This window comes from Lissotriton helveticus, chromosome 1_1 (assembly GCF_964261635.1).
Source record: "Lissotriton helveticus chromosome 1_1, aLisHel1.1, whole genome shotgun sequence".
Taxonomy (NCBI): domain Eukaryota; kingdom Metazoa; phylum Chordata; class Amphibia; order Caudata; family Salamandridae; genus Lissotriton; species Lissotriton helveticus.
In genome coordinates this window covers 1,305,804,416-1,305,831,262 of record NC_136057.1, presented here as the reverse complement: position 1 = coordinate 1,305,831,262, position 26,847 = coordinate 1,305,804,416, and the positions used below count along the sequence as shown (strand labels likewise).

The 26,847-nt window shown below is 43.3% G+C and overlaps 1 protein-coding gene across 4 annotated transcripts in view; it reads left to right on the top strand.

Moving 5' to 3' along the window:
- The window catches only part of ADGRL1 (adhesion G protein-coupled receptor L1), a 691,532-nt gene that overhangs the window by 479,680 nt on the left and 185,005 nt on the right, over window positions 1-26,847 (top strand). For 3 of the 4 annotated variants that reach the window (XM_078681438.1, XM_078681447.1, XM_078681467.1), the window contains exon 5: window positions 19,961-20,761. The exons of the other annotated variant lie outside the window; for it this stretch is intronic. In XM_078681438.1, the coding sequence (XP_078537564.1) occupies window positions 19,961-20,761 (801 nt within the window). The remainder of the gene's footprint in view (window positions 1-19,960; window positions 20,762-26,847) is intronic. 4 annotated transcript variants of the gene reach the window in all.

Below are 26,847 nucleotides of genomic sequence, written 5' to 3'. Positions count from 1 at the left end.
AAGAGACTGACCAAGGATCTTCAGAAAACAACTTTGTCTACAATGACATGAAGGCCAACATTCATGTTAAAGAAGGGTTGTCTACCTCGAAGAATGGACCATAAGGAGATATCCTGAGTAACCTAAGGGTCAACATACACTGAAAACATGCACAAATCCTACTGTTCTTGAATCATAGTCCACAGGGATGTTTCCTAAACGGTAAATTCCGTAGTAATGGAGGGGCCAGTGCTTCCGTAATGACAGACTAATCCACTGTAATCTGTTACCCAATGTTGATCAAAAAATTGGGACATCACTATAACGGATAGGACAATGTTCACCTGAAACAGACCTCTTCATTATAGGGCCATCATCAATAAGGAACAATGTCCATCTAAAGCTGGAACATTCTCTGAAAACGATTGGACAGCAGTAACCTGGGAGCCGATGCTCACATGAGGGAGGTGTCTGCATAGTATTCTGTGGACTAATATCTGTTCAAGAAGCGCTAATTTAAAGTATCTAATCCATCAATGTTCATCAAAGGCAGACCATGAACCTGCGGCATGCTAAATCTGAATTAGATGTTCCTGCTGTTTCATTCATCAACATTACTGTAGATTTAGCACACTCACAACATATTCCACTTTCTGCTACATACGTAGATTTCAACAAACAAGTGATTTTCAAGCTTAAATGGTTACTGTAGCTCAAAAAATGACTTTATAAAGTACACATCGGATTCACTATGGCAGACACTTTGGAATGGTTAACTGGTCACATTTCTGTTACTGATTGCTCTATTTAGGTGTTTTACTAGTACTAAAGACATCAACCCTTTGTCCAGATACTATTAATGTCCATTAAAAAGACAAAATAGTGACATACACGGCCAGGCATGTGCTGCACATTTTCCTTTATTGGTGCATAATTTAGTCAACCCTGATACTTAATTTGGGCCTCCATTCCCACATAATTTCAGTGGTCCAAGCCGTAGACCATTTTTATTGTAAGAATAAATACATCCACAGTTGCCAATTGATCAGTGTTTTTCAAAAATCAAAACATCAGCCATCATCCATGACCCACGGTCTCCCTATAAAGAGGAGTGTTCTGGGAAGATTAGTGGCCAAAGAACACCCATGGCAATATTTGGAACAGTATTTACATGGGAATAGAGACAGAAGTTGTATTATTTTATTTAATGTTTTCCAAAGACAGGATCTTTAACAGAAATCCAACATGGATCGTTTTGGTTGTCAGTCAGTAGTAAGTTACTCTCATAGCGACATCCTGCAATCTCAGGCAAAGTTAAAAACCCAGCAAAGACAGGAACAAAGCACAGTGATATTAAAGCCATGTGACGTGGTGTGCTGGCACCCCAGGAAAGGTAAAGTATTCAGGCGGTCCATCATACAACCTACAATAGTCAATAAAATTGTCAGTAACAAATGACACCATACTTAGCAAGGTATGTAGCACAATTGCTGCTACCACAGCACGAAAAAACAAACAAAATACAACTAAAATTCAAACCACAATAGACACTGAGCCTGTCGCAGACATAAACATTAGCATGAAGTAGCAGCAATAGCAGCACCTCACTTTGCTGCAATCAACCACCGGCGCTTAAGCTAATAAACATGCCTTGTGCTAAGCAGTTACAGCACGCCAGAACATTGTACAAGAGTGTGAAAGCAAAGCATCAGGAAGATGCACTACAGCATAAATAGTACTAAAATACAACCTCAGTCTTCAGCATAACATAGACTCCTGAGCTCTACCTAAGAATGCTGAATACACCAGGTAAAAGTGCAAACTAAACATTCAGGCAAACTAACACATTCCAGTCTATTGCGTGGGATGTTTTCACCTGCAATCATTTAATGTGCCTAAAGCAAGCCTTACCGAGGCATGCAACACCTAACAAACAAATCACCTCTAAAAATAAATACAGTATCAACCAGCTCCCTAAATCTGTGGGAAAGTGTTTAACTGAGCACAAGCTGAACAGCTACACAGATTGTCTGTAAGTCCTGGCAAAACAAGGAAAGCAGAACATGGCTAGGAGCCAAGTTGGCATGACAAGATGAGAGCACTGCAAGAAGTCCCAACCCGATCTAAAAACAGTGCTTCAAGTGAACGTGCCTACGTAACAGGATGCATAACCAAACTCCTTGGACAATAAGACGATCAAATATAGTTGCCCCAGGGATCACTTACCCATAGCCACTGCTTTCCTGCAAAGCTGGCCGCCTACATCACATGATAGGCAGCTGCGAACTCAAACTTGGAGGTTCTGGTTTGATTTTGTGGTTACTGGCTAGTACTTTTGTAATTGACCCATTCAAAATTGCGTGCCCAATTCACTTCCTGGAGCCAGTTCTGTGGTAGTTCTGAGCACTGTTGCTACTTTGACTTCAGAACCAGATTCTGTTCCTAGAATTCCATGAAAGCATGCACTCTTCGTCATGCATCCCGAAATGCACTCAAAGTCGAAGAAAGCGTCAATTTTGGGGACTACTTCTTGCTGTTGTGCGGTGCCACCCGTTGAAAGCACCAACAGCATTATGTGACAGGTGGTCAATGTTCATGACATATAGGGACCGTACCCTCGAAATGTGGCCTCTGGAATTCTGCAACTATGTAGAGTTTTTGCCTAGTTATGGATTTACAGCACTTGCCCTGTGCTGCATAATTTACAGATTTCAACAAAATGTGTCTTTAACCAAAACGGATCAAAATGTATTAGAAATAAAATCACCACCTGTGGTTCGAAATTGTGGAAGTCCCTTTGCTAAAGTTAGGTGGTCGCTTCAGTTGCTTATTACGGTATTCAGCTAGTAAACTGTTACTAGTGGAGTGAAACATTTGCCTGGTGTTAAAATGGCATAGTATCAAAATACGGCCAGAGAATGTGCCAAATAATGCCCTGTAACCTACCTTTTCTTGCCTCCTAATTTAGTCAAATCTTTAGATAATTTGGTCCTTTATTGATCCTTAGCTCCTGTTTATAGACCATATACATATTTCATCGGAGACAATCATGTTAACCCGTTGACATTATCTTATGGAAAATTGCCAACGTCCATTAAAAAGAAGAATATTGTCTCTAGAATGACTGTTTCTGAATGGTCAAAGAGGTCATGTGTTAAAAATCCTCTTTGCTATTCTATATCATCACAGGGAAGCCAGAACTGGTGCCTTCTCACATTAAACACTCACGATTTATTCACTGGTTGTGATTTCTCTTCTCAAATATCAAAATGAATTTGCTGATTTTGAAAAGCTGAATTACAGTTTTTTTTGTACACCCTTTTGGAAACAATTGAAAGACATTTGTGACATTGAATGAGTGGTATTTTCAATCTATGATTACCCTTAGTATTTTCCGAATTTCCTGACCAGTGCCTATGCCCTTCTAAAAAATGTAATTTAAAAATATGACTAGGGAGAGATTTCCAGTGTGTATATATGTAGACCAACCTCCTCTACTTCTATGAGGACCCAGCCCCTTTCGTTAACCATAATTCTTGACTGACGCTTTCCAACCCAATAATAAAAAATGCAAACTGGCTTTGCCTCACCAAAACGGAACTCCCTTTACTTGTATCCACGAGTGATCACAACAAACATACTGACTCACGGACCCGAAACTACAAGAGCTCCCATCACCATAGAGATAAAGGGAAATCTATACTAAACAACTGCCAACATTCGTCAAGAAAAATAAATGCGGCACACTAATCTAGTGAATCGAAGTCTATGCAAAAACACACTTCAGGGTAAAAAAACAATCAAAGTACTGAGAAGAGCAATAGGTTAGCCCTAAACGCAGACACCCAACCCTGATAACTGAAACTATATTGACATATGGTCAAGTCAAGGGCTCGTGCTCCTTCATGACATCTGCGATGACGCCACCCTTGTCCTTCTAGCAAAAATACAAAAGATGTTAACCTACATCCTTCGCTCAGTAAGCCATCTCCCAAAGAAACATGTTGCTTAAAGATGGCTACCTTGGGTAGTAGAAAAATTGCCAGAGGATGGGCCACCCTCACATCTATCTCGGGTAGAATCAAAGTGAACCAACTTCAAAAAACTAATGAAACCCATCAATTTTCTGACCAACAATTATACAACCACCAACAGCAACACACCACACACTTCTAATACTAGACAAAACATCAAATAAGTATTTATAGAAGACAATATTTATTTACATAAACTTTATGTCCAGCCTATAGATGTCTGTCCGACAGCGTCATTATACCTTCAAATTTATATGCCTCCTCCATACCACGATCGGCTACTCCGTATCTTCTGCTCCCCTTTGTTGGCTTATTTGTTAGTTTGTTTCTGCTTTATTCTAATTGGGGGCAACAATATGGCCAATTAAGAGAGACTGCATCCGTCTCTGTTTTTAAGGCAGTGGGCCCTGGTCGTAGCACATGCATTGCACCCTTTACCGTGCCAAGTCATCAGCTGAGGCCTTGGACTGGGCTGCTGAAGACATCCGTGGTGTAACAGCCCAGTGGAATTTCATTAGCCCTAATTACAGCAAATTAGTGCTGATTGAAGAACCTGCATAGGAAATCAGATCACTTGGAGACGTGCCTGGTAATTATGCAGCACAGGGGTTGCAGGGCCTAGGGAAGCAGTGCAGAAAGAGGGTCCCAGAGCCAGGTTTGAATTATGAGGTTTAAGTGTATCTCGGCCAGATCAGCAGAACGTTCGTTGATGCAGCATGAATGCCCGGTCCATGCTGACCTCACACACCGTTCTTTTGTCAGCCTCGCACGAATGATAGGAATATTCCCAGGTCTTATGGCCCCGTCAGAAGAGTCGGCCCAGAAAAGGTGCCCAACTGAATTAATCCAAACTCACCTTGGCAGCACGCCGCAGCCTCCACCCTTTATGAAGGGCTGCTGGTAATTCCTCACTCACCGATGATGAATTCCAGCCCATTTAGCTTGAGGCTGAACGTGCAGTCCAAGCCGTATGCCCTTCATACCTATCACATGCTTCATTTAAACAACTAGAATGATGTGCCTTCACCCTTTTACCTCAGACTTTCGTCCAGTCCACCCATGCACATAATGCCATCACGATGCCCATTCGATCAAACTCCATATCCTATCATCCACCGTCCTCCTTGAACAACTGATGACTTTTTTTAAGATTTAGGCTTCATCATAGATTCCGTACCCTTCTGTCTTGTTATCGTGGTTCTCTTTGACTTCTTATTAAACTCTTAAGAATGATCTTGAGGGTGTAACGCTTAATAGAAATGCCTTCATACATTAACTTTGAGCTGCCAGATCAGAAATGGATTATTGTTTTGCTGGTACTGGTATTGTGGTTTACTGCCCTCCAACTGTACCTAGTCAATGTGGAGGCATATGGTTTTCTGCAGTGAAGCAGTGCTGCCAGATCTGTCATTTAACCAGGGTGAAATGTAACCCTTCACTCCCCCCATCTTGACCAGTCTCAACCGTTACCAGCCTGTATTGATCATGAATACTGTCTTCCAGCACCAGACACCATGTTCCCTTATACATAAAGTGATCATGGAAAATTGAGCCGGTTGGATAAAGAGCGGTCATCTTTTAAATATATCATGATATACTGCTGCCAAGGACTATAACAGGCATTAAGTCATCCTGCCAAGGGCTACAACATTATTAAAGGCCCTGAACCTGCGATATAGGGCCCTGTGCCACAGGTGAGGGCCTATAACGATGATGAGTGTTTAACAACCATTAACCGTTATTGCCAGAGACAGGAGGGCTATAAGGCTATTTGAACATTCCACCCACTCAGGGTAGAATGTTATAAAATTAAAAAAGAGAAAAGCAGCAAGACTAACATTAAAATGTTGGAGTTAATAGTCTGTACCAGCCATTATTGTCCCTGAGCAACTCCATTGTCTTCAAATGAGTTCTTAGCATTCCAATGTTCTAATACTTCTCAAACGTGATGAAGCCATATCAAACGCATTTGCTGGTCATCATAAGAAAGGAGGGACATAATGGCTCTTATAGGCTTTAACCACAACATGTGGAGTTGCAGAAGGAACTATGATGTTCACGTCCATTCACATCCCGTATGATATGTTTGAAGACTTACTTTTTTCCCGGGGTAGTGTAATTCTGTGATTGTGTATCTGGTCAGGTAGAGTCAAAGCGCCAGGATACCCTCTGGGTGACAGCAGCGCTATACAAGTGTGCAATACATACATACATACATATGTTTGAATGCACCAATGGAGCACTTTGAAACAAATGTCTTCAGTGCTGAATCCCATATTGCTCACCACTCTTAGCTTATTGCTTTGGGTCAGCTAAGTGCTAGTAAATACAAAGGTAGTTTGACCGTCTTTAAATGGTCACATGGTTGTAGTTCCCTTAAAGTAAACACCCATTTCAGTTATTTCTTGCCTCTGGACAGGCACTACATAGTGCCCTTGGTTGGCTCCAAAATAGTCTTTTTGGATAAAAGGGCTTGCTCTGCAAAGTTGGTTTTATGGGAGGTATGTGGACATTTTCCCACAGAGGGCCTGTCCAATATTACTCTACTTCGTGATAGGTTAATATTAGAAAAAGTGAGGCCATTCAGTGTCTCTGCAGTTCTAGAGGTCTTAATCTGCTTTCCTTAAGTGTCACGAAAGTCCAATTTGAACTGATGTAGTCAACTGCAGATCAGGGTATCTTCTTCCCAGTTCGCCATTTAGACTCTGCAAATGCTTGTAAATGCACGTCACAGCTCGTGTCAGTCTACTAAGCAACACAGGTTAATTGTGGCTTGACCTTCAAGGCTTGAGTTAATCAGGGCACTTACCCTTTCCCTTGACCTCAGGGACTTGAGGTATACACTTGCCTGATTAACTAAAGTCCCCGAGGATACACTTTCTCTTGTCCTCAGAGACTTGAGTTATATCCTTGCCAGACTTAATCATGCCCCTGAGAATACACTTTCTCTTGACTTCAGGGGCTTGACTTAAACCTGTGGCTGATTTACTGAAGTCCCTGAGGATACACTTTCTCTTGTCCTCAGAGACTTGAGTTATATCCTTGCCAGACTTAATCATGCCCCTGAGAATACACTTTCTCTTGACTTCAGGGGCTTGACTTAAACCTGTGGCTGATTTACTGAAGTCCCTGAGGATACACTTTCTCTTGTCCTCAGAGACTTGAGTTATATCCTTGCCAGACTTAATCATGCCCCTGAGAATACACTTTCTCTTGACTTCAGGGGCTTGACTTAAACCTGTGGCTGATTTACTGAAGTCCCTGAGGATACACTTTCTCTTGTCCTCAGAGACTTGAGTTATATCCTTGCCAGACTTAATCATGCCCCTGAGAATACACTTTCTCTTGACTTCAGGGGCTTGACTTAAACCTGTGGCTGATTTACTGAAATCCCTGAGGATACACTTTCTCTTGACCTCAGAGACTTGAGTTATTCGGAGCAGTCCCTGATAACCTTTCTCTTGACCTCAGGAATTGTAATTAATCGGGGTAGTCAGAGATATTCTTTTTATGTTGAAGACTCTCGATGAGATGAGCTCCTCAATCAGAGCTACCGTTGTGTGGATGAGTTCAATGGACTTCCTCGACAACTGTTGGATGTCTTAGGTACAATCGGGGCAATGCAGAACTGTGCATGAACAGCATACTGATTGACAGGTTCAGAATGGGACAAAGCAAAGAAGATCAGGAACATTTGTCTCTTCATCTGCAGAATATGGCAGCTCCTCCTTAAACACATACTTATCAAGGCTCCCTTCATGGGCATTGCGTTCAGACGTCAAACTACTACTAGGGCTGTGTTACTAATTATCTGTTTTCACCAGGACTCCCTGGAAATAACATACATGAGCCAATGCCCAAAATTAAGGCATAAAAGGAGCAGGGAATGTACAGGGATTCACAATGTGGGTGTTCTTTGAAGACTATCTATTTGGAGTAGCTACAATTATGTACAGTTGTTACTCTATGGGCATTTCGTGATAAACCAATTTGTGTGTGGCTGATTTTAGAGTCCACATGCTTCTCCGTTCCTTGTGTGCTAGCATTATCAACATATCTCCAAGACCATGGGATGGAACTCAAAAGAGAAATTAAATCTTGATGTCCTAAGACTCGGGAACATTACACCTCCCTCACACTATATTCCCCCAAGTACCAGGTGGCAGATGTTTATGTAAGTACAGACAACACTTCTATTTTCTGTACAAACTGTACTAAAAATGCTATTATTTTGTTCCTTATGAAAGTCTTGAGTTAGCTTCTATGGAGGATTCAAACCTTCACTAATCCAGTTATAAAATGAAGATACATAGAAAGGCAATAGTTCGGCAAGTTTCAATCCTTTCCGCAAATGCAGAAGTTAGACCACCCCCAACATCTTGCTTTAGAGAGCCGTCTACACCCAAATGTTGACTCGAGCCAACCCTTAGAATTTCTATTATGGCACCGGTTTTGCAAAGGGGAGATAGTGTTCTACGATATAATTAATTAGGAATACCTAGGAAACTTAGTAGTTGAAGATGTGTAGCCTTAATTGATATGGCATCCTTTTTTGGTGGCCACATCTCATGTTGATTGCCAAAGTCAGAATCCTGTTTTTTCTTTGGCATCACTTCTCTTGCCTCATGAGCTGAGCCCTGTAGAGGGGAAGCGTCTTTGCCCCTGGCAGTCTGAGTCTTTCTCTTCTAATTTTCATTATCCCAAAACAAGTCACCATCTTTTTGAAACCAAGTTTCTCTAAGATAATGTAAAATATGGTGAGAGCTTGACTTTCCAACGTAAGGCTTGGTATGTCCTTTTCTTATAGTGCTGCTGGTCGCCCAAGTTCCTGGGAGACATTGAGGACAACTTTCTTCTGTACTTGCCAAAAAATCACGGAGCACGTACACGCCCGGATGCATATAAGTGTTTTTCTGTAGGACAAGCTACTCTCCATCAGATACTGCTCTATATCCCCCCCCCCCACTAAATATGATCATTAAAGTCTCTTCTTAGTAGTCTCTGGGGTTTTCCTCCTTGACATGGGAATCCACTTTTTAGCAGGTCAGATGCTGGAGGGGAGTCATCTCCCCTGGCCTAGGGAAGACATAAAGCTGTCTTCGGTCCTCCAGCCTGGATTGTACCATCTTTCCTCTACTTTTTTTACCATCCCTTTCTTTAGGGCTCCCTGGCGGAGGTACATTTCCTTAACTCCTTACCCCAATTGTCCATTGGTTCTTTCTTTCAATCTCTGTTCCGTTTTGGCTTTTCCAGCCTCAGCTTTGGCATTACCCCCCTTACCCCCTTAAAAAATCATGCTGAGCTCTTTCATCCTCCTTGAAACCTGAGAGTGATGTGTGAGGGAGTGCAGGCGAACCATGGCCTTTGGGCATTGGAGTGGCAAAAGCTGTTAGGCCTAAAGGTGGTCAGCTTCCTGACTGCACTATGTATACCACTGCCCGGCCCGCGAAAGCCAACTCACGTCTCAGCAAAGCCCAAAAAACATACATGAGACAAGATGAGTGGCTGTGTTGCTTGTTCTCTGTTGGTAAAGCAAAATAATTGTTCTACAAAATCTTCCCCCCGGCTTTGCTCTACATGCGAGTGCTTAAAATGTGTTGAGGAATATTTCAGGGTCTTTCCTGTATGTACCTCACCCTGACTTTTCTCTCAACCCGATTATGGGGTTTTGATGTCTCACAGCACCTATGCTTGGGTGAAGCCTATATTTCAAACATAACCATTCTAGTTGATGGCCCATGTTTGTTTTTCATTTTCTGTAGCTCAGAGTCTGCACAGTCCCCACAGTCCCACTCCACCGCTAGGGGGTGTCCTTCTTGAGAGGGGTTTATCTTCGGCACTGCTGGCTACTTGAGGCCACAAAGCCTCATTTCAGCAACGTTTTATTTACTGGAATTCGATCTAGCGCCTAGCCCATGTCAACAAACAGAAATCAATTCAGCAATCACTAGACCACTGAAGTATTGTACAGGCTAGAACCAATAAAAGTTGATTCCATTTTTTCAGATTTTCCCCCACTCTCGTTTTTATTAACACCAGTGAATGCTTTCCATGAATTCACTCACCAATTTGTCTCTGTTTTGTATTAAAGTGACAAAAGCCTGGACGATCGATCTTTCAAAAAATGCAGTTATTTGACTTGCGTATCAGTTTTTTTTGTTTTTAATGTGCTAGCCCTATTAGTACATTTTACATTTATTGTTATTTGCACCTTAACTTTCTGTGAAATATTATTATATAATAATGTTTCTTGCAGAGCACAACAGTTGGCTAAATACTGATATTTTGGATTCCCACAATACCATATTTCCTACCCGCCTTCCGTGTGTCCATCACCTCAGCAAAAAGAGTCTGTGAAAGTAAAACGTAATTGCGTCACACCCATCATTTCGTTGAGTCAGAGGGAAATTTAGACTTTTTAACTTCCTCTCAAGTGGTGTAAAGTTAAAGACAGGATTCAAATGCTCCTATTTGAGACGCAAGTATTCCAGTGAAACTCTTTAGTCCTCCAGTGGTACTTTATTATAGCCCACTCAAAAGCCCAAATCTTGGCAAAGTCTTCAAGCATGAATGAATAAAATACCAGACACTCCACACCAGAGAGCGACAGAAGCATTCCCCATTCCGGGCAATCATTACAGGTTTGATTGGGGTTCCCCCACCCGCCCCCAGGCAACAAGTTGGTACAGTTCACCAAGATGTACTTTCTCTCTGCATTGTGGCGACATGAATGAGATGATTCTTAAGAGGGGGTCCTGTGCCGGGCTTTCTCTAGATAAATAGGCAAGCAATGGCGTACCAGCCTTAGAGGAGATGCGCAGGGGCCACAAGACGGACCACTTGCCATGGTGCGGTCTCCTTTAAAAAAAAAAATGCAGATTTATGTAGCGCAAACTTGACCCGAAGGTATTGGAACACTTTACATGAGCACCAGTTACGTTACACAAGGACACATACATTTTTTTGGTAGGCAAGGGAGGATTAAGTGATTTGCCTGGTCCAAAATCTGCAGTCTAGCCTTGAGACCACATCCTGGCCAAAGCGGCGTGCAAACGTCTTGAACGTAGTTGGCGTAAAAACTACAACTTAGAGTGCAAACAGCAATATAAAGACAGTCTGAAAAAATATCATAGACTCGTAAAAATAGCAAAAGGTGCATTCCTGAAGGAGAGGATAGAATCTGCGGATAATTCATCCAAGGAACTGTTTACTATATACAAAGAGCTTACGGCTCCAACTAGGATAATAGCCCAAGACATCTTTTCCGAAGAAATCTGCGAATCAATTGCGGACTACTTCGTGAATAAAGTAGAGAAAATATACGCCTCCTTTCCGGCTGAGACTGATCGGCTTACTAATCACTCTAACAACAGAACGACACCTGTCAAAGAAATGTATTTAAAGTGCTTTACAGTACCTCCCTGACAGGAAATGCTAAGACTAGTGAACAGTATTCAATCAGGCTCCCCTAGTGATGCAGCTCCACCCAAGCGTTTTAAGAACCAGCTTGAGGTGGTAATAGACCATATTAGCAACATGGTCGCTCTCTCATTCAAGGAATCCCACGTGTTAGATGAATGGAAGAGGGCTCAGGTGATACCCCTGAAAAAGAAACCTAACCTCCACATCTCTCAGCTTGCAAAACTTCGCCCTATTTCTCTTCTCCCGTTCTGTATGAAAATAGTGGAAAAGGTGGCCAACACTCAGCTCATGGAGTTCTTGGAAGAGGGCCAGCGTCTTCACCCGTCTCAGACTGGGTTTAGGGCTAGATACTCAACCGAGACAGCCCTTCTCTTCTCTACAGAGAGGCTTAGACAAATAGTAGATGAGGGACAGACGGCAGCGTTGGTACTATTAGACCTGAGAGCGGCGTTTAACACCGTATCTCATACCACGCTGCTGACCCGCCTTACAGAAATAGGAGTGGAAGGACCGGCCCATGAATGGATACAATCCTTTTTAGAAGATAGAAGCTTCCAAGTTCACTGTCCTCCGTTTAAATCTTCCCCTAGATGGTTAAGGCATGGCGTTCCTCAGGGCTCCAGTCTGAGCCCGACGCTATTTAACATATACATGGAACCCCTGGCTAGAATTGTGGCACCGTACGGAGTGGACATCGTGACATACGCAGATGATGCGCAATTGATGATCACCCTAGCCCAAGGCCAGAATGAGGCAGCAGTGAACTTTTCCTCCTGCCTCAAGGAGGTATCTGAGTGGATGAATGACAATTGTCTATGCCTTAATGGCGATAAAACCGAGTTACTGGTGATTGGAAGAGCTCCCACAATCTGGTCATCAGCCTGGTGGCCATCTGAGTTGGGGCCCACACCCTCCCCCTCAGAAACGGTGAAGAACCTCGGTGTCTGCCTGGACTCCAGCCTATCCTATGTACAGCATATTGGAAGGCTTGTGGGCAAATGCTATGGAGTCCTTAAAACCATACGTAAAGTACTCAACTATTTGCCCATTGACACCAGGAAATCTGTCATACATGCACTAGTCACCCCCCACCTGGATTATGGAAACTCCGTGTTTATTGGCCTGAGTAAGAAAGGGTTACAGCAGCTGCAACGCGTTCAAAACTCAGCTGCCAGATTGGCCCTGAATTTGTCCAGAAGAGCCTCAGGGAAACAGGCTCTTAAGACCCTCCATTGGCTACCCATGCAGGAACGTATCCTATTTAAATCACTACACATCGTGTAGCCCAGGGAAAAGGGCCAAGCTATCTTCAAAAGCTTCTTACGATCCATCGCCCAAAACGCAATTTGAGGTCATCTGGGAGCATGCTGTTTCAGGTTCCTCGTATCTTCAAAGCACGAATGGGAGGTCACTCGTTCAGACACTTAGCTTGTAAGAGATGGAATGAGCTCCCTATCGAACTCCGTATGGAACCATCGGAAGCAAGATTCCGACTTAAATTGAAAACATACCTATTCCCTCAAACCTAAGCCCAGTATTTTTCCCCTTCCCCCCCATGTGGTACCAAGTGCTGAAGGTCTTGCTTGCTGGACGGTTTTTCTCCATAGCGCGGGGACACACTGTTATAGTGTAACCATGTGCTCTACAAATGGTTTTATTATTATTATTATTATTATTATTATTATCCTCCTGTAGTCAGTGCGAAGTTTGTCTGTAATGTTTTCATAATCTTTGTACCCCGAAAGGACTTGTCTGGATTACAGCAAAGTCGTGTAAACAGGCCAACCTACGAGGACACAAAAATGCATGGAACAGAAAATCAAGCAACTAGATTAAGTCTCACTCTAAACAAAAACGAGCAGAAGCACCTAATACCGGCTGTGACATCTCTACACCAGCACTTAGTGAAACAGAGGGCACACTTCAAATCTGAGTTGACCCAACAACCCTTTTATGGAGGTACAGAGTAGGTGGCTGCTCAAAGAGTTCACCTGCCCTTCATTGCAGCCTGGGTATTGTACCCTTATTACAAGACCTACCAGAGTCCTCACACCACAGGAGCTCTGGTGGGACTACCTGCAGTGGCTACCTACAATAGGTCACTATCCTCACGGTGTTTAATGCCCTAAATAGGCACATGGCCCCATGCTGGAGTGCTACAAAACAGTGGACAACTATATCATGGTTGTCTAATAGACTATGAGGACCGCATCCATACCAGAACCAGAGGTTTAGGCTATCCACATGGAGTACATTTACATGCAATTAATCTAAATGGGGAACACTTACTTAGTGAAAGGTTATCCTGAAGATCTCACGGATCCAGCCATCGTACGAGATCCCTGTAGTAGGTCCATCTTTGTGTCCAGCTCCCAAACGTATATATGCATAATAGTCTGTGGAAACTAGTCTAACGTTCTAATAAGGTTTGTGATCGGACATTGATGCTGAGAATAACATTATCAATATATTCATATTCAGTAAACGCAACAACCATGAACTCTGGCCTACAACACCACTAATCTCTTCGGATGAAACTCGTAAGAACATGCTAAAATTCCTTATGTTTGTGTCATATGCAGGAAGGTAATATTAATTCAAGACTTTATTTTAGTCACAATTAATTTCAGATCGCTCATCCACCCAGATAGAAATCTAAGCCGCCTGTCACTGTGACATCAACTGCAAGGGGATCAAGAGTGACCGAATGACGTAGTCTAACTCAAGTAAATGGTGATCGGAGAGTTATTACATTGTGTCTACATTTCCAAATTGTTGAACAAAGTCAACCACTCAACATAGGTACGTAGCGGTCTGCCTATCCGCTTTTACCACATTACCTGGTTTAGAGGGCAGAATATAGCTACTGGTGACTAATTATGCCTGTAAAAGACTTTAACTTGTGGTGTGGTTTAGGATTACCAATGGCCGATTGGCATGTAATACATTTTTTACATAAACAAATGTTGATTTTCTGACAAAAGGTGTGTTGTATCAGCCACAGCTAGCCTAGCTCAGCTTCTAATGCTACATAATGGGGGCATGCTAATATGACTTTCTTAGCAATAGGAGACTCATAAAAATCAGCAGTAAACACTAAATGTCAACAGAATGTTTCTTCTTCATGGCCATTTAGGTCTATCTTATCCTATTTAAAGTTGCTCAGATTTGTAATACTTCAACTTTAAACTTGGTTATGGAAACTATTGAACACATTTAAAGATTTAATTTGTAGAAAGAAGAAAGGAAAGTGTCAGATAATACAGTTCTGACATCCCTTTTGGCCCAATGGACAAATACGCAATATATATACATAATTGAATCCACTCAGATCTCCCCATAAACAATTGAAGAAGCTAGGTAATACAGTGTAAGTCCTAAAATCTGAAGGTATGCATGTTTTGAGAATAAAATACGAGTTTGAAGGCAAGAAGTGCTCAGTAACTTACATACAATAATGCAATTTAATATGGCCCTCTGAAGGGCAGCACTTTCTTGTGGGCAGGAATTTGCCTGCCACAACACTATTCATGGACAATTCCAAATTTTAATTTCCTCTTTGGACCAGTGGACGGGGTCGCACCTGATTTTGGTGAGGTTGCTCCATCATTGACAACTGTTTCTGCCGTGAAGAATTTTCCAGTAGAATTCATACACTGAAGCCTTTGGGTGCGCAGTCCCAGATTTAACTAAGGGATGTTGAAAGTAGGATTTGTTAATACAATTTCTATGCAAATCACAATCTCCCATTCAATAAAAATTATCAGGATCATATTTTAACACAAATTGCACCTACCGTAAGATAACCATGGCAAAAAATGACATTATGGTGGATATGGGACTTGAGCGTTGCTCAGCATTTCAGGATCACTCACAACCTATTAGTATGTTAGTTATAAATTCTCTGCAATACTAGAGGGAAAGTGAACCTAACCATATATACACATTTTTTTCACAAAGAATATGACATAAACCCGATAATCTCAGGAATCACAGACATGTACAGAGTTTCCTTGGTTCTTCGGTAAGGATGTGTCCTTCATAGAGCAAATACGAAAAAGGAAAACAATTATCCAGTGTAAAATCCAGTAGAGAGGATACGTTCCCGTAACAGCAAAGATGCCTGGGTCCACATCACCTCTCAGCAGCCGTTTATCAATGGACTTTCACCAAAATAAAGACCCAATCAGAGGATTTGACTATGCAGAGTTTTCTTGAACGAGTGCCTCTCATTGGCTCCTATGCGATTCAAAAATAAAATCTCAGGTTATCAGATTCTCGTGCAGTGTGGGAACTGTCAAGGAGCGGTCATATTTTCAACCACACCTCGTTGGTGTGAAATGCAAATTGGGCTTTCCCTTCCGAGAAGTTTCACACTATAAAGAATCTGCATGAGATTAGCACTTGGCAAGTTGTTATTTTCTGAAGGGCTCGACAGTAGTCGTTTTGCAAGTAGAGATCATCAACCTGATGAAGAAAGATCTCAGGAATGGCAGGAAAACCACCCTTTTGTTGGTGCTTCTTCCAGCAAAGGTTTACCTCAGATCTACTTTCTTGAATAGGAAAGAAAACCACTTATTCTTTTCTACCAACCATTATTACAAAGTTTCCTTTTAGACAGGAAGTTAAACCCAGTCTTTACTCGTCGCCTGTTCTTCATACCAGGACACACATGGGCAATACCTGGAGGTTCATGCAAAAAAAACCTGAGTTTTCTTTATGTTCCTGGTACATATGCCTTCTCTGACTGCAAACGATTATCAAGGTATTGCAGCCACACAAGTTCAAAGTCGGTCTGGCTTGTCCTAACACACCTCAAAGTTTGCCTCCAAGGGTTAGGAGTCATTGTTTCAACTCATCACAAATGTTGTGCCCCCCCAATCCACGTCAGTAGTGAATTATTTCTTCATGATATCCCTGCCGTCATGCAACACCTGCCACACAACACACTGGATATCAACGTATTTAAATTATTTTGTGCAATTCCCATAACATGCCATTACTTTCATTCCACAGCATTAACCCTACTTTCTGAATCCCTTTTTTCCTTTTCAGTTGACCGTTCAGGAGAAGACCTCTTCCCATGGCTGTTCATGTCATCTTTAAGCTTGGACTTTCCATTTTAGCTGCAACGGCGCATCTATCTTGTTTTTTCCCCTTACTAATTCTATACTGTGTGGCATGGCTCTTTTCCAGGTATATTCTGGGATGCGACAGCATTGAGGCACCAGGAGTCGAGAAGTGGTCACACCTCAGAACTCGGCTTGTTGGGGTTGCTAATCATATGATTTGTTTCTTCACTCCAGGGATGACATCCAGGAAGTTCACTCCTAACTACTTTTCACATTATTTCTGAATTTGATTTTAATGGGAGAGAACCAGAGACAAGGAGGAAGGAGCACAAATACTACGATACTTCCTAAATCTTCTGGATTTAGAAGTCAACACTTTCATTCTAATAAAACCAAAATAAGGAGACAATTGATGGAAATATACTTTGTATTCTTTTAATACATCTGCCCACAGACCTGGCTGAAATGCTCTCATAACAGGAATTACTCCTACAAATGGAGCACCCTGGGAGCTGGGTGTGATGTTCTTATGTGAAGAAGATTATAATTACAGGAATTACTTCCACAGGAAGGACAACTTTGGGAGTCTCAGACGCTGTACTTACCATGGAAATGTCCTTTTAACCTCCCTTATTACTGGGATCTACTTTATAGTTAAAAGTACTCCATGGCAATTTTTCCAAACGAAAGAAGCCCATTAATGTTGGGTTTTAGCTGGCTTTGCCTTTCAAAGTCTGGATTTTATGTCCACAGTAAGAACATTGCTCTCATAAGTGGTAACATTAAGATTGCCCGTAACGCTTGATGTTCTATGTTGTGCTCCTTCCTCCTACCTACCAAGCTCCCATTACACCCTCAACCCTTTCCTCAACTGGCAATGATGGCACCAAGTGGGGGACAATAAGAAATATACCCTGGGTACTTAACACATATTGCCCAAGATGCAATGCAGGAGGTCAAAGTGCGTAGTATTATCTAATGCAGCCATGTTAGACACTGACCGCTGCCCTTTGTCTCCTACGGCCATGTTTCTACCCTCATGAATTACGAACCCGAAACCCCACACTCCTCACCTCTCACCATTCCTCCTCACCCAGACCCGTTCCTTCCTGCCCGTCCTGACCCTCACCGCAGGTTCTACGGTTACTTGGACTGAGGCTAGCTTCCCCTGGTGCAGAAAGTATTTGTTTTTCTGTTGTAAACTTCCCTGTCAACATATCTTTGCCTCGCTTCCCATCTGCATTCCAAAATAATCATTTCTCAACCTTTTTAAAGGTACAGTGTTTGCGTTGATTTACTATAATTTTTGAGTCATCCTGGAGGATTGTACCAAGTGATGCAGACGAATATATTAAATTCAAATAGACACCCTCACAGGACGGGGAAAAGTTCCTATTTTTGTTTCCTTTAGTTTGATCCCTGTCCCGCGGCTTGCGAGGATCCTACATGAGAAGCGGTGGGCAGCAGTAACCGCTTTCATCTTCACTATATGTGGAAACATGAAAGAAGTGACTTTGTGGCTGGAAGTTGGGTTTTTGTCTTTTGTTCCTAATGCCACCTTTGATACTCCTTCCCACTGAGGTGTCCTACTCTTCAAGGTGCGTGTGGGGACCTTGATGACCTTTCATCTTGGGATTGTGAAATATCTGGGCTCTGGTGCTTTTTCTGATCATGTGATGCTAGTTAGGCGTGGTTGTGGCCCCAGGGCATATGGCTGATCTAATTCAACATCATGTGCACTTTGATGAGAGCTTCAGCCTTATTTCCTGTCTCAGTGTTAAACATTAAACCCTGACAACAATTCCCTAATATCCTTGTACCCACTTTCCAGTAAGCCAGAAATGCTGGGGCCTCTGGCACAATGTGTGGGTTCAGTATGGCATTTCTTGAGGATAGAGGATAGAGCAGTGACCTATTGCGAAATCTTCAACCACTATGACAGTATTCACCCACAGATAGTACATTTGTCGACCCGGTGCCATGGCGCCCAGCCAAGTCTATAGCACCTTCCTTCTGGTTAGAGTTATGCTTGGAATAACCTTATCACGGTAACATTTAAAAAATGTTGGGAGCTTGCAGGACACTGTAGGGTCAGGTGGTAATGCTGAAAGGCACTGCAATAAAAGGAATTAGGTCGAAAAAACACTTTTTCTAATCTTATGTTGACAATCAGATTGAAGCATTGTCGCCACTTACCTTCCCTTTTGCATAGGACATCTGTTTTCTCCTTCTGAACAAAAGTAAAATGGAGGGATGGGAAACGGAGGGAGGGGCCATTTCTTTCCGATTCATTTTCAACCTTTTTTTCCACTTACTTCCCCTCCCTTCAGACCTTTCCGCCAAAATCGAAAATGAATTGTCTTGCCAATAACAGTTTGTGGTGGACATGATTGGCAGCTTCCGGCTGAAAGCAATGAGTTTGAAAATTACTTAGAATGATGTTTGCTTGGTTGGGTCTGTTCACGACTAACTCTCTGTTTCTTTTTCTCACTCTCCTTGTCTCTCTCGATGTTCTTCGTGCTGCCTCTTTCTTTTTTCTCTGTCTCTTTTCCCTGCCACCCCTCTTTTCCCAAATCTTGTCTCTCTGCTTTTCCCTGGCTATCTCATAAATTCATACACGTTGTCACATTGTAATTCTTCGACTGTCCGCTGTTCCCTCTGTCTCTTTTCTTTCCTTTGAAACTACACATTTTGCTATTCCTTTCCTCACCAATTCTACCACCCACCTTTTGTTGTCTTCTCTCGCCCTTCTCGTCTTTTCCTATATCCTTCCCCAACCTCCCGTCCTTTTTACTCTTTCACTGTATCCTCAATTAATGCCCAATATACACCCACCTCCTCTTTTCTGCCCCTCCCTAATTCTTTTCACCTATGCTCAAACTTTGGTCTCCTTCCCTATTATCCGTTTTTCTCTCTCTCCCATCACTCATTTCTTCTTCTTACTCCTCTCTCTCCTCTCCCCATATTTCTCTTCCCATCTCTTTCTCTTCTTCTTCTGCTATCGCACCCTCTCTTCCCCTTTCTCTCACTTCTCCCTTCTCTCTATTCTACTTCTCTACACCATCCCTCTCCTGCTCTCCTTTCTTCCTTATTTCTGTTGTCTCTCTCTCTTACTTTCTCTCAATCTCTCCTTTCTCTTCTGTGCCTTTCTTCTCCTACGAATTTTTAATTCCTTCAAATTCATACTTCGTCCGCCTTCCTAACTTGTATCTGTTTCTTTTACTGTCTCTCTTCTACATTCTCTCACCGCTCTCTCGCCTCTGTCGTTCCCACCACTCTCCTATTTTCACACTCGCCTTCTCTCAATCTCCACCCGGTCCTACCTTCTCTTTGTTCTGCCTCTAAACTCTATTTGCTCCCCCTCTCTCTCTCTCTCTCTTTCCCTGTAACCTACCCACTCTCCACCCTCCTTCATTCTATCCTTTCTTGTTGCCTCTGCTCTCCGGCCTCTAGTTTTTGTCTGTCCGGGAACATTGCAGAAGGTTCTGGAAGCCACGTCAACCCATGAGTCGGAGCACATGTCTGGAGCATGGTGCAAGGATCCCCTGCAGGCGGGTGACCGCATCTATGTCATGCCCTGGATTCCATATCGGACAGACACCTTGACTGAATATGCCACATGGGAGGACTACATCAGCGGGCGTCACACCACCACGTACCGGTTGCCCAACCGAGTGGACGGGACAGGCTTTGTGGTATACGATGGGGCTGTCTTTTACAACAAGGAGAGGACTCGAAACATTGTGAAATATGACCTACGGACTCGCATCAAGAGTGGCGAGGCCATCATCTCTACTGCCAACTACCATGACACCTCGCCCTACCGCTGGGGCGGAAAGACAGACATCGACCTGGCGGTGGATGAGAACGGCCTCTGGGTGATATATGCAACTGAGAACAATAATGGGAGGCTGGTGGTGAGCCAGCTCAACCCCTACACCCTACGTTTCGAGGGCACCTGGGATACAGGCTACGACAAGCGCTCGGCCTCCAATGCCTTCATGGCATGTGGCGTCCTGTACGTGGTGCGTTCAGTCTATGTTGACGATGACAGTGAGGCAGCAGGCAACCGCATAGACTATGCCTTCAACACCAACATGAACCGCGAAGAGCCTGTGTCGTTGGCCTTCCCCAACCCTTATCAGTATGTGTCCTCAGTGGATTATAACCCCCGAGACAGCCAGCTCTACGTCTGGAACAATTACTTTGTGGTGCGGTACGCCCTGGAATTTGGAGCCCCAGATCCCAGCACAGGTATGATTTTTGCACTTTCTCTTCCCTTTATGCTGCTGCCCATAATGCACAATGAGCGGGACTAGAGTTTGGACTAATAATTGAGAAAGGTATATAGATATTGAGAGCAACCAAGGTCTGCCCTTCTCCACCATGATTTTTGATCTGGTTACACAAATGACATTTACAACTAAAATGTACTGGTACTCTCCTTGCTAAGGCTCCCGCTCAGATGAAGCTCAATTGGCAAGAATGATCAACACAGTTTTATTCTCACATGCAACAGTAGCTGTCTCTTCAGTTCTACTGATACAGACAGGGTGGTCCCAGATACTAGAACGAATAAACCATAACTAAATATCTTGAATGAATACAAAAATTTATAACAACATTGTTTTTATTCACAACGTGTACCATAAAAAATCATTCATAAAATGAGTTCATAATTGATCACATTTAATGCCCCTAAGGAAATGGACAGGGAAGGGTAGTGTTGGGATAGTGAAGGTACTGAATGGGTAATATAACAGTGGTCACTATGACCTCAATAAACCAGAAATAATAATTAATTAACACACTGGAAAGTACAATTCATTAATTCATTAAAACAAACCCATGCCTCAAAAAAACAGAATCACAAATGATAAATCGGGAAAGAGGCTGAACATAAAAAGAAGTGTTGACGTTTCGACCCAAACGACCCGACGAATCTTGATAAACTGAACTCCCGTTTAAGCCCGTGATTAGTTCTCTAGCAGACTCTTCACCTGTGTGTGTGGCAATTCCACCACGATATTTCAGCAAACATTCCTTCTTATTATGACGGCGTGTGCCGACTAGTGTGGATAAATTGGACCCCCCGTTGAAGCCTGTGATTCTCTCTCTTAAAGATTTGTTATCTACATGTGTGGCTACCCTACCCAGATATTCTAGACCCACGCAGCCTTGGTTAAAGAAGCCGGACGCCTTTTGGCTGTAATCATCTTCTATCCAGATCCCTTCATTATAAAACAGCGTTTTGAACACGTCAGAACAAGTCGAACTGCACTTTTGGAGAGAGTAATCACATAGGAACCCTGTGTGCCATACAGCCTTAATAATCTAAGGACCTTGATCCACGTGAAGGATCCCCTTTCCATCTCTGATTAAGTCTCCCAAACCAGATGATTCACTGCCCCCCTCCGTGTCCTTGTCCTGATGAAGACCCTCTAGCAAGGTTTCACTTCATGCCTGCATCTGTTTGGGTCAAAACGTCGACACTTCTTTATATGTTCAGCCTCTTTCCCGATTTATCATTTGTGATTCTGTTTTTTTGAGGCATGGGTTTGTTTTAATTAATGAATGAATTGTACTTTCCAGTGTGTTAATTAATTATTAGTTCTGGTTTATTGAGGTCATAGTGACCACTGTTATATTACCCATTCAGTACCTTCACTATCCCAACACTACCCTTCCCTGTCCATTTCCTTAGGGGCATTAAATGTGATCAATTATGAACTCATTTTATGAATGATTTTTTATGGTACACGTTGTGAATAAAAACAATGTTGTTATAAATGTTTGTATTCATTCAAGATATTTAGTTATGGTTTATTCGTTCTAGTATCTGGGACCACCCTGTCTGTATCAATTATTCACCCAGGTCCCAGCGACTTATTTGGTTAACCCGTGTTTTTACAGCTCTTCAGTTCTACTAGCAGCAAGTTCATTAATAGCCCTCTTTGTAGAATTCACTCTAGCCCGAGATGGGAAACACGTTGTACCTTTACCACACATTTTTTACCAGGTATGGTTTTAGAACGCATATGCTTTTAAAGCATATGACTTTACCACGAATTTAAGGTAAGTTTGGGAGTGTGGGGGGATCTCCCCCACAAATACATTGTTTATAAATATATATAAAATCAATGCGTGGTAAAGGCATACATTGTAAATGCATATGTGCTCTAAAAAAATGTGCGGTGAAAAATGCTTGGTAAAGGCATGCAGAGTATTTCCCTGCGTTGTTCCATCATACATCCGCCCGAGGCAGTACTGAACAGCCGATCCACGGCACCATAATACGGTCCAACAGATTACAGCTGCTAAAAGAAAGGGCGAACCAGGAAACAGCATGGTTGGTGGCAAAATGTCACTTTAGGTGGGGCACCAAAAACCTTTGCTCGGCTGTTGAAATGCCATATTAAGGGTTCATCTAATTTGCCCTCTTTCAGTGATGCTGTGCTTTACAACCCCGTTCTTCCAAGTTTTCCACTGGTGTAATGATTACTTTTCAGTCAGAAGCACAAAGGCATTGGTGGACATCCATTGGCTTCTGTAGTGGTTTCCGAGACATCAGGTCCTTCTGACACTATGGTTGGAGCTCCTCCTCTAAACAATTGCTAGTCTACTTGACCATGTGTTTTCTCCTCACTCAGTGCTTTATCCAATCAGAGCTGCACCTTTTGTGCATTCCATTGGGATGATGCAGCAAAACCCAATGATTCCAGGCCTTTCAGAGGCATGAAGGCTGATTTCAGGCCCATCAACCAGACAAGCGGCACAAACTGAACTACAGTCTTTCCACTGTTTCTTTGATAAATCAACATACTTCTAGTATGTTGTCTATTTCTGCACTCTGGGAATAACACGTAGTCTTTTGTCCATCTCTATGTCAATAATGGCAAGTAGCACTAGGCACTGTTTTAGTTCAATATTTTGGGACATTTCTAATTCCAGAAAAAGTTGTTAAAAACTCCAGAAAATAAGAGCCTGGATGCAAAGGACATACATAGAAGGAAGGCAGTTTATTTAATAACCTTCAGATTTAAAGCTTTAATTTTACTGGTGTTTATTTATTTTTCCTATTGACGCTTCCAAGAGTTTTTCCTCCAAACCTTGCCTCAAAATTGGGACTATTACAAATTTCATCGGCTGGACTGCCTTACGCTTTACTCTCAGAATTGGTAAAACGTAAATCAGGAGAATTCCTACTGGCTAGATTGAAAACCAAAACAGGGACTGTCCACAGACATAGAAGTAGGAATATCATTTTGTAACGATAGAGGGTCACAGAAGGAATTAACTGACAGCGCTGTCTCAATATGGTAAAGACTGAGAATATGGCACTAAGGGGAATTAAACACAACTTTTAAAACACAACGTGTATGTGCTGTATTATCTGTGTTAGCTATATTGCGCTCTGATCAAGGCTAAAAATGAATTCTGCACCGAAATACATGAAAAGTTGCCTCCCTAACTATATTGGATGCACATTCTGCCATAGACAAACTACACTTGTACATCCCACAAACCTATGAGATGGACTATCTGTGAGAAAGATAAACAAGATTAGTGTTTTAGAGGTTGCACCTTTTGGTCCATTCATTAGGCTTAACCTAACCAAAGGAAGACATTTCCGAGATGTCAAGTTGCCCCGTGAGTAGCTCAGTTGGTATGGTTGTCATCTGGGACTTTTGCATCTACAAAGGTAAAAAGAGAACTGAAAGTACCAGAAAGCTAATTATAAAACCAGGACTTGATCAGGAAAGATAGTTCCTCTACTTCTGTCCATCAAAAGAGTAACATAAAATTAACTCTGAATACTCCAGCAACATAAACATTTCACCCTGGCCTAGTTGTGATTAACACCTTCGCTGCGGCGGCTATTCCGCCGCAGCGCTAAGGGGGCGGGGGGCCACGCGGCGCGCCCATGCTGGTGACGGAACCGCTCAGTCACCAGCCTCGGTTGAGCTGTGCTTATGACGGAGCGGTTCCGTCATGGCCCCGCCCGCTCAATAGAACGCAACGCGCAGGCACGTCGGGCGGGCCATGACGGAACCGCTCCGTCATCAGCACAGCGCCACCGCGGCTGATGACGGAGCGGTTCCGTCATCATCACGGAAAAGGTTAAGCTGAGGGGAAAGCTCATGCACTTGTGTGTCAGCTGAGGGTCTTCTTAGATGCTGATTTGTCGCTCTACATACTGCTTTGCTGCTTCACTGAGACACTGAGGGCCATATTTATCAAAGTCCCCTTGCTGCGCTGAGTTACATGTAAAGGGCAGGAATGCGCTGTATTTATCACAATATGGAACGTTCCTGCCTTTTACCAGCGCTGGCTCACAAGGTGCTGCCTAGCGCTAATGCAGACACTCTTGCACCACGGTGTAACAGTGCCTGCATTTTAAGGAGGGTTTATTTGTGCAGGAAGGTACACCTACCTACATAAAAACAATGCCCTGCGGCATATTCCTCTTTCTATGTGCGCTGCAGGATGCAGCACACTTAGAAAGAGAGAAAAGCAAGGAGATATAAAGATATTTCTCCTTGTTACACCTCTCTGGGAAGGCATGGCATTTTGGTGCAGTAATGGTAAATTGTGAAATGCGTTAAAATCCATGGGTTTTGCGTGGGAACACCCCCACACCAGCCATCGAATGCTTCCCTGGGGCAGAGTAAGGCAACATAGCAATTTGCGCAGCATTGCATTTCTCTGGATTTATCAAGCCTCTCTGGGCCAGAAAAGGTGGCCTTGTGTGGCTTGATAAATTTCATTTCCAGGGTTCAGTCGAAGTGATGCAACCTTTGATAAAAAATGGCCCTGAGACACTAGAGCATAGCTGAGAAGTCTTCAAAAACTCTAAAGCAATTAACTTCATCAGTGTAGTGATTTAAAAGGAGCTGGTTGGTGGAAATGTGAGCCTGCACTCCATATTAAGTCTAATGTGCATGCTCACTCCACCTTTTCACCAAAACGAGTGCATTAATTCTTTTCAATTAAAACTGTCAGGTCCCTGGGACAGTCCATGAAAACCGGGAGTGGCTGCGGAAATCGGGGATATCTGGTCATCCTAATCTGACACATAGGGCCATATGTATCATGCCCAAATGCGTTCGTAAATTCGGCGTTTGCGAACGCATATCCGCAAAATGGTATGTATCACACAAATCTGCATGCAAAATAAGGAATCACAAAATTTGCGATTCCTTATTTTGCGATTGCATTTAAGGAATCGCAAATTTTGCGATTCCTTAAATGCAATGTAAGAAGCCAAAAAAATTTCCTAAATGGCCTTAAGGAATCGCAAATTACCACCAACTTCTAGTTGGTGGTAAGTTGCGAATTCCTTGAAAAATGCACATTTTCGCATTTTTCAAAGTGCCATGTGACGCACATTCATGCCCTTAGGGTGCCGTTCGAAGTTGCCAGTGGGAGAGACTCTGAAGCTTGAGACCTTCTGGGAGTGCCTATTTTGACAAAGGAACCGGGAACCAGACCCACCATCTCTGCGGGCGGAGTGACTCACAGCGGGACTGCGAGTCCCAGGATTCCTGCCGGCGCATGCCGCACCTGGAGACTCTTCCCCTGAGCCCCCGCCCCCTCCTGGGCGTTCTTAATCGCGACTCGCGGCCCCCGCTCCACGGGTGCGGCTCGAAGTTGCCAGTGGGAGAGACTCTGAAGCTTGAGACCTTCTGGGAGTGCCTATTTTGACAAAGGAACCGGGAACCAGACCCACCATCTCTGCGGGCAGAGTGCCTCACAGCGGGACTGCGAGTCCCAGGATTCCTGCCGGCGCGTGCCGCACCTGGAGACTCTTCCCCTGAGCCCCCGCCCCCCTCCTGAGTGACGTCATTGCCTAATACCTATAAGAACACGCCTGCCACGCGCACCGCGGGACGCGCGCGGGCGGGCCCCGGGCTAAGCCCAGGCAAAGGGCGGGCCGTTTCAGGCCGTTCAAGGACGGAAGAGGCCGGGCCGGGCCACCTTCCTAACGCCCCATTTTCACTGCCACCTTTGCTTGACTGTTTGTGGTCCTGACGCTGGTTGCTACACAATGGCTAGTAGAGAATCAAGAAGCAAGGCTGCTCACGCGGTATCAGGTACTTTGGACAAATTCCTTTCTAAGGCAAAATATGTGGTTAACAATGGACTAACTCTGCTAGATAAGCAAACTGAAGAGGGTGCAGATTATTCCTCTCTGGCATCCCCGGCCTCACCAACCAATACTAGCACACCTATATTACTTGATGCCACCCATCTGTCAATAATGGATAGTATTGACCAGACCATAGAGTCTGTCCTCCAACAACTGAGGACACCATCGACTTTGCGCAGGGACAGAGATT